This window comes from Lemur catta, chromosome 5, assembly GCF_020740605.2.
Source record: "Lemur catta isolate mLemCat1 chromosome 5, mLemCat1.pri, whole genome shotgun sequence".
NCBI classification, from domain to species: Eukaryota; Metazoa; Chordata; class Mammalia; order Primates; family Lemuridae; genus Lemur; species Lemur catta.
Genome location: NC_059132.1, coordinates 7,154,700 through 7,164,015, shown reverse-complemented (window position 1 = coordinate 7,164,015; position 9,316 = coordinate 7,154,700). Strand labels below are relative to the sequence as shown.

Below are 9,316 nucleotides of genomic sequence, written 5' to 3'. Positions count from 1 at the left end.
ATAATCAGCCCTTTCATGGATACTATTGGTTGTCCATACCCTTTCCTCTCCTCTAACACTTTTTTTTACTTAAAGTGTCCACCCTCTACGTACCTATAGAGAAGCAGAACCTACCTATTCATAGCTGCAGTAGGATCTGATAAATCTAAATTTTACTTTTAAAATGGCTACTCAAGAAAGTATCCATCATAAAAAAAATTTACATGATAAAAAAATTTCCACTGTAAATTTGGTAATACAATAATGGTAATCTCATCCTCTTGAGAGTGCTTAGTTAGGAATATAGGCTTAAAATAATAAGCTTAGGGCAGGGTTTCTCAATTTTTTTTTTTTGAGACAGAGTCTTACTCTGCTGCCCAGGCTAGAGTGCCATGGCATTAGCCTAGCTCACAGCAACCTCAAACTCCTGGGCTCAAGCAATCCTCCTGCCTCAGCCTTCCGAGTAGCTGGGACTACAGGCATGCGCCACATGCCTGGCTAATTTTTTCTATATATATTTTTAGTTGTACAGCTAATTTCTTTCTATTTTTCAGTAGAGATGGGGTTTCACTCTTGCTCAGGCTGGTCTCGAACTCCTGAGCTCAAACAGTCCACCCGCCTCGGCCTCCCAGAGTGCTAGGATTACAGGCATGAGCCACCGCGCCCGGCCACAATCTTGATACTACTTTGAATCAGGTAATTCTCTGTTGTGGGGAGTTGTTCTGTGCCTTGTAGGATGTTTAGCAGTATCCCTGGCCTCTATGCACTAGATAGATACCAGTAGACCCCACCATCACAGTTGTGACAACCAAAATGTCTCCAGACATTACCAAATGACACCTCTTCCCAACTGTTTTGAGAAATACAGGCTTAGGGTATTTCCCTGGTGAGTATCACTGAGCCAGAATAGGTACATGGCCCAGTTGGTCCAGTCGGATTGAAAGACAGACTGCTGGAGGGTAAAGCCACTCTCTTAACTTGTCATGGACAAGAAAGGAAGTTCTCCAGTTACTGCTGGCTGGTATCCTGTGACCACAACCTTTGGAATTATACAAGGAGGAGAGAGCAGAGCTGAAAGAATAATAGAAAAAGTATAAAAAAGTGTTCCTTCTTCAAAATTAGGAATATAAAAACAATTTGTGCTAGGCCATGATTGCATCATGCCTAGAGGCAGTTATACTTCTAGATCTACACTGTTCAATATAATATGTGGCCACTGAGCACTTGAAATGTGGCTAGTCCAAATTGACACATGCTGTTAAATGTAAAACACACACTAGATTTTGAAGATTTAATAGAAAATAAGAATGTATTATTAATATTTTTACATTGATTATATATTGCAATTATATTTTAGGTATATTGGACTAAATAAAGTTATTGAAATTAATTTCACTTGTTTCTTTTTGCCATTTTAATGTGGCTATTAGATAATTTAAAATCACATCTGTGGCTTGAGTCTGTGGTCCACATTATATTACTAGTGGACAAAGATGCTCTAGATGACCTAGTTTTTGAAATAATAGATTTTCTTATTGTTTAAACCAGTATAAGTTAGGTTTTTGTTTTTTTTTTTTAATAGGGTCTCGTTCTTGCTCAGGCTGGTCTCAAACTCCTGAGAGGTTTTGATTCTTTTCCTACAGAAAGCACCCCACTTGATACAGGAATTGCTATATATTTTTAGTTAACTTGTTTTTACCTTTAAAATATATGTTGATACACTAGGATATAAGCTTGCTTTTTTGGATGTTTGTCACTTCCTCACCCCTATAGTTTTCTACCTCCAAAATATAAGCATGATTTCTCCCATCACCCATAATTTCTTTTAACCTCCAAAGTATAAGCAGCCCTTTAAGGAACTTGAAAGTGTGTTAAAAGGAATTTTCAAACACACAGGATTAGTAGTAGACTGATTGCCATACTGCTTAAACATAGGTAGGAAACCTTTGGAGGACTTGTTACCACACTGGGAAATTTATTGCTCTGCCCAAATCTTTGGTTCACTGGTGCCACAGATATTCCATGGAAAAACCACAGGAGTGTAATTCTTTCATCAGTTTAGAGTTTTCTGTATGTTTTATGGATTTTAAAAAAACAACAACTAGATTTATCACCAGACATTAAGACGATGCAGTGTGGCACAGCCTTTAGTTTCAGGGTCAATATAATCTTCTCCCCCTAAAATAGCATTTAGAAAAATGTGTTAAACTCAAAAGCAGATAGTATGTTTCAAACCCAAAGGAGGCAGATATTTTAGGAAAATTTTAGTCAATCCTTTTAATTATGTCTGACAACTTTCCATTTAAAGGTTTACTAACTAAAATATGTCATAATGTTGGCAAATCAGAATTTATCTCAAGTTACCTTCTGTGACAAGGATATCTGAGCATCATAAAACTCACAGGGAATTAAAATGCCAAGTAACGTGGATTATTTTCACGTATAAGCATGATCTCACATTTTATCTAGTTAAATGAAGCACTATGCAGAGGTTAGTATGTTAAAGTCTTCTATCTATAAAATAAGTAAAAACAGGTATAATTAAAGGACAAATGAAAAATTTTATCTTTGAAAAAGGAAATAGATCATCCTGGAAATTATAGATAAACCAGTTAACATTCTTCAACATATTATAAACAAAGAGAAATAATGTGCAGTTATCTGGAAGGGCATAAATTCTCTTTTAAAATTAACATAAAAAACCAAACTGGTGTCAGGCCATTTAATTTCCTCCCATGATACAGTACCACAGTGTACCTAAACCACGCTCACACACACTATTAGTAAACTTCCGCACTTCATTACAACTGGCACTGTCCTTGACTAGAGAGGAAATGTATTTAAAGCGGCTCTATCTCACTTTAAGGTGACAAAGAATGTATTTTCTCTCACAGATTATAGGGTTGGGACTTTATGTCTTTTCTAGATAGATCAATTGTTTCATTCAACTAGCAAATATTTTTTGTGTATCTCCCATGTTCTGGTACTAGGCACTGACTGGGACATGATTAACAAGATAGAAAAGATCACTATCATGGAGCTTTCAATCATAAAGAAATAAAGCAAATTTTGGAAATGTTAATTACATTTTAAGAGTGTTCTATTAGATTTAAGAGCAGTTGTTAATATTTTAGAAGATAAAATTTAAATTTTAAATGACCTTGGTGCTCTACCAAACAGACCCACTAAAAAATAAACGGAAATAGATAGAAATGAGTAGAAAATGTTAGTTATGTCAAAATACTAAAAAATATGTGTTGATGAATACCTATCCATAGAAGACACAAGCAGAAAACAGCAAGATAGTAGAGGTGGAGTGAAAAATAATTTCAAAGTAATTTAAAAATTATTGGCACGTGAGAGGCAGGAAATATTCCACTTATATTCTACTTTAATCAGACCATCAGTCTATCGGACAATTCTGTCCAAAATGAACCTGTGCTTCCAGAAGAACACTTAATTCTTCGTTTACATTTACATCTAAATTAAGCACATTAAAAAGAGGAATCCCCCCTGTTCCCTAGAGGTCCTCCAAAATAGAAATAAACTTAGAAGCACCATTCCCCTACCACTTTCATAATTAACAAAATATAGACCTAGAATTATATAGTGGGCGGCATGTCCTCCCCACTCTATTGATTTGGGTGCTGTAAAATCCATTATATGGTTAGTTATAAATTCTTGTATTGGCACCAGATTGGATATACCCTAGGGAGCATCCGAGAAGTTTCCAGAAGCAAAGCCGCTTACTGCAAGGACTCCCTTATCTCCGGTAATCATACGGAAGCCCAGAAGCTATCCGACCCCACGGTGATCCGGTAAAAGTGCTGGCTTATGGGGAGCGGATCTATGCCTTTCTCGGAACCGTCACCTCTAAATATTTTCAAACAGCAGCTCCTCAGGAAACACAGTCATTTTCACCCCGGAAAAGCAAGTTCTCGCGAGAAGATGAGTCTCGCGACGGGCAGCGTAATAGCGCGATTGCGCCTGCGCGCGCCGCGGCAGCCCGCGCTTCCGCCCGGGCCGTGCTGTCACTCACAGCCGCCTTCCGCCCCGTGCGGTGACTCAGCATTTCTTTCTCCGCCGCGTCTGCAGCTCGGGACGGAGGCTTCCGGAGCTGCCGCGTCTGGCGCTGAGAGCTGCGGGTCTCGGCGAGGTTTCCTGGTGTGCATCCTGAGTCCTTTCGTTGGTAATCAGGAGTGGATCACTTTGCTGAGCGGTGGGAAGAGCAAAGGAATCGAGAAGGAGACGTTTGGCTCCCGGCCGCTTTGCGCCGAGCGGCTGCCTCTTCCGTCCTCTCCGGCCCGGGCAAGCTGCATTCGTAATCGTCACTGGATTGTAAGTACCCGAGGCGAAGAGAGCTCACTGCGCCCCGCTTTTTGAATAACTTTGTTCCGGGAAAGTTTGTGGATTGGGAGTGACTGCTGGACCTTAACTTTCTGTGCCGAAAATCATTCCGCAGGAGCCGCCATTTGCTTTCCTGCTCGCTAGCTTGCTAGCTCTCTCGGCGTTGTCCGGCAGCGGCACCTAGAGGTTGGAACTTGGCATTGAATCTACTGTATTGAATGAACTTGACTCTGAATAAGCCATTGTGTCAGTAACGACTGGTACTTAAGTCACAGCATATTTAGAGAAAAGACTTGGGGCTTAATTCAGAATTAAGACAAAAATAGACGCTTAACTGCTGTTCTGCTTAGAACGCCTTGTAATTAGAGGTTTCTATTCGTAACAAACTGGTCTTTATAAACTGTTGCAGTAGCTGGAACTTTCTAGTGCAACAAGTGTTTATTAAGAGAAGAAGTGAGTCACAAAGAAATCAAGATGAGTAAGAGCAAAGATGATGCTCCTCATGAGCTAGAGAGCCAGTTTATCTTACGCCTACCTCCAGAATATGCCTCTACTGTGAGGAGGGCAGTACAGTCTGGCCATGTCAACCTGAAGGACAGACTGACAATTGAGTTACACCCTGACGGACGTCATGGAATTGTCAGAGTGGACCGGGTCCCATTGGCCGCCAAGTTGGTAGATCTGCCCTGTGTTATGGAAAGCTTGAAAACCATTGATAAAAAAACCTTTTACAAGACGGCTGATATCAGCCAGATGCTTGTAGCTACGGTTGATGGTGATCTGTATCCTCCTGTGGAAGAGCCAGTTGCTAGTGCCGATCCCAAAGCAAGCAAGAAAAAGGATAAGGACAAAGAGAAAAAGTTTGTCTGGAACCACGGAATTACTCTGCCTCTAAAAAATGTCAGAAAAAGAAGGTTCCGGAAGACAGCAAAGAAGAAATATATTGAATCTCCAGATGTGGAAAAAGAAGTGAAACGGTTGCTGAGTACAGATGCTGAAGCTGTCAGTACTCGCTGGGAAATAATTGCTGAAGATGAAACAAAAGAAACAGAAAATCAAGGCCTTGATATCTCTTCTCCAGGAATGTCTGGTCACAGGCAGGGCCATGACTCATTAGAACATGATGAGCTTCGGGAGATATTCAATGACCTCAGCAGCAGCAGTGAAGATGAAGATGAGACACAGCATCAAGATGAAGAAGATATAAACATCATTGACACTGAGGAAGATCTGGAGAGACAGCTGCAAGACAAGCTAAATACATCAGATGAACAGCACCAAGAAAATGAAGGAACCAATCAGTTGGTTATGGGAATTCAGAAACAAATTGATAACATGAAAGGCAAGCTCCAAGAGACCCAGGACAGGGCAAAACGACAGGAGGATCTCATCATGAAAGTGGAAAATCTGGCTCTCAAGAGCAGATTTCAGGCTGTGCTGGATGAACTCAAGCAAAAGGAAGACCGAGAAAAGGAGCAGCTTAGCTCTTTGCAAGAAGAGCTAGAATCACTCCTAGAGAAGTGAGAAGAATTTTTATACTTAATTTCAATCCTTAGACTAGTCACCGTTAGAAAAACCTTGCTTCATCATTTGGCCTGGATATTAAGGCCTTGCAGTAGTTCCCATTCCCTCTACTGCTGGATGTTCTGTTGAATTATCTCCTTTGTTTTTAATTTTGTTTTCAGCAAAATCTCATTTGTTAGTTCATCCTACAAGAAGTAGGATTGTATTTGCAGAAAAGTGATTGTAGGAAAGTTAGAGGATTAGTGGAGTGAATAGTTCAATCTCAATAATCACAGCTTCACTGTAGGACTTTGCTACCGTTTCTCCATGTGTTAGAAGCTGCTATTACTGCAGTGATGCCATCTAAGATCAATAAGAAGAACCTAGTCTGGAGGCAGTGAAGCTAGTTTGCATATATTTTTCCATGCAATAGCTATTTTTCCAGCTATTCAAAGCAATTTCCCAAACGTAGAGATGCAAAGCGTTTCATAGAGTTGTTTCTAACAGCAAATAAAAGCAGCTAATTTTCACCTTAATAATGTGTTGTGTCCTTTCATGGTTAATGGGAGTCAGATCCTCCTGTGAGGTGGTTTTTTGGTGGAGTTGGGTCCTGTTTTGTGGGTTGAGTTTTATGAAAAAGAAGAACACAGCAGGGGCAAAGAAATTGGGAAGTGTCATCTTTGCATTATATTAAGGTTCCAATCCACTTGTTGGAAGTTGGGAAACATTAGGTACAGAGCCTTCCTAAACTACCCCAATTTTGGTATGAAGATCTATTTGTACCTTTAAAAAAAAAACCACTAAACTTACCTGCATGAAATATTGGAAACAAAGCAATGGGTATCAAGTACACTCCAGTGAACCATTCCATTGGTTTAGATTAAGATATTTCTAATTATCTTCAAGTTATTTCCTGCAGTTATTTAATAGGTGGTTAATCCATATTATTTCATCAAAATTGCTCATAAAGTAAGTCAGTACCATAGTCTGATATTTTAAAATTCCTTAAACAAATGTCATATTTTAAACGTTTTATGCTCTAAAGGTAATCTAATGCCTCACACTTAAGCTATTTTGGAAAAATTAGTGATCCATTTATAAAATGCAGAGTTGTGTGCGATTCATTTCTGACTGGTTTATGTAAAAAAAATTTGGAAATAATTAGCCTCATGTAATAAATGTTTAAAAGCCATTTAAATTTCCTGTTTGACAGGAAACTGTTGAAATGTTTAAAAAAAAATCAGTTTTTTAAAATTGTTAAAAATCAGTTTTCCAGACCTCAGGTCTGTGATCATACGTGTTGATATTTGGGGACTTCCCAAGGCTAATTTTTTCCACATTTTCTGATCTTTTGTTTTTACCAACATACTTAACCATCAGGTCGCAAACTAAGTCTCACTCCAGCAAGGCTTGCTTGACCTCCATCTAGGTTAAGCAACCCTATTAATGGCTTTTGCCTGTACTCTGCACTTACCTCTCTGATTTACTCAACATTTATTGTGCCAAATGGTTCTAGATACTAGATGTAAAGTACTGAACTCTAAGCATTTAGTGTCTATAATCTCATGCACTTTGTGGTCTACTGGGATAAATAATCTGTTATGACTAAAGTTTAAATTACCTGTTGTTCATATCCCCTAGTAGGCTGTAAATTCACTGAGAGACTTTGGTTTGTTAATCACTGCAAACTTACTAAAGGGGTTAAAGTTTTAAGGTCAAGACATGTAGTGCCAAGATTTGTATCCTCATTGAGTGATTAGTTGTGCAATCCTAGGAAGGTAACTTAACTCTGTTCACCTCAATTTCCTCGTCTCTATAAAGTGAAGGTGATAATATTACCTGCCTCATAGAGCTATTGGATTGTTGGCTGCTGAGTCATATAAAAGACTTATTTAGAACAATGCCTGGAATATAGTGAGTGAACAATAAAAGCAAACTTTATTGTCTGTTCACTAGGGTATAGACTCTAACAGGGATTAAATATTTGAATTAAAGAGTGACTGAAATGGTAGAAAAGTCTTCAAAAGGAAACAACAGTTTTAAATGTGATCAATTGAATTCAAATTTAAGAAATTTTCTAAATCAAAGCTTATAAATTAGGTTACAGCAGAAAGTTTGCCTCAAATATATCTATAGCATAAACATATTAACAGCTCACTACTATAGCTTTATTGTTTATTTATTTTATTTCTTTATGGCTAGCTTTGCATTACTGTTAAAAAGACTCCATAATGGAGAGTAATCATCTGTTACACAAACTTTGAGAACAAAAAACTGAAGATGGATCCATTCCCTTCAAATAAATTTAGGTTACCATAAAAGACTCATTTTTCTCACAGCTCCTTTGGTTATGAGTGCAGTATTTCTGGGTTCATGAACAGAAGCTTTTAAGAACTTTTTCAAATTAGTGTTTTAAAATATTACAGAAATAAGACTCCTTGAAAAAATTAATGCAGAAATTTTACCAAAAAAAAAAAAAAGTCATCCCTCTCACATCAATTGTCTAGTACAAACTTCTCTTCACATTTTGATATGTATTATTCCAGGGCTTTATTTGGTACACAATCAGGTAAATACATAAACATATAGTCTTGTAAAGCAAAACAATATGATTTTGCTATAAAAAGTATTCTGTAACTTCACTCATATATATTATGGGTATCCTTATCAACATATAATCTGCTTTTTTTCATGATACAGATTTTTTTCTTAATTTTAAACCATGCCCCTATTGATGGTTACTTAGGTTGTTCCATTTTTAATTTGCCATTACTCAGAATGCTGCAATAAACATTCATGTACATTTGGCCTCCAGTAAAAATTCTAAGTGAAAGCATAGACTAGGAAGGAAGTTTAATACATAACAACCACACCGACATTCTTTATATACTTCAAATGCTAAGCTCTTTCCTACTACAGAGCTTTAACACTTACCAGTTCCCTTTTCCTGAACAGTTTCCAGATATTCTCATGGCTAGCTTTTTGTCATTGAGGCTTGACTCAAACCTTACTTTCTCAGGTAATCCTATCTGGCCAGTCAGTCTCATCACTAAGGAGCATGTGATTTAGATGCTTCATCTTGTCAAGGGTGGTGGTCTTCACTAAAATGTTGGAAGGTCCTTTGCCATTATTTTCTGGTATGTATGCTCCGGAGGACATGTGCTTAAAAACAGAACCATCATCATTTTAGTTAGAATCAGGGAAAAAATGATTTCAATTGCCTAAGATTGCCTATTGTCTTAGGCAGAGTTATAGTATATGCCAGGCTCTGTTATAAATTCAGCTGTTTAATCAAATATGTTTCATGGAACTTGGCCTTTGCCTCTGTTATTTGTATAACTACGTCTGAAAATTCAGTGAAGGTATAGACTATTTCCCTATTAATGCCTTCCCTGGCCTTGGTTTCCAGTGTAAAATATTGTCCTTCAGATATCTCTGTTTAGTGGAACTGGGACATGCTGAGACACTGCTATTTACATTTATCTTT

At 37.9% G+C, this 9,316-nt stretch overlaps 1 protein-coding gene across 1 annotated transcript; it reads left to right on the top strand.

Moving 5' to 3' along the window:
* Positions 1-4,310: 4,310 nt before the first annotated feature.
* Positions 4,311-6,365, top strand: TAF7 (TATA-box binding protein associated factor 7). Its single transcript, XM_045551034.1, has one exon. It carries the CDS (start codon positions 4,801-4,803, stop codon positions 5,848-5,850), a length of 1,050 nt encoding a protein of 349 aa, XP_045406990.1. The 5' UTR covers positions 4,311-4,800; the 3' UTR covers positions 5,851-6,365.
* Positions 6,366-9,316: the final 2,951 nt, after the last annotated feature.

What these genes read in the sequence shown, in the direction of transcription:
- TAF7 (XM_045551034.1), top strand. Translation starts at nt 4,801, where the DNA reads ATGAGTAAGAGCAAAGATGATGCTCCTCATGAGCTAGAGAGCCAGTTT.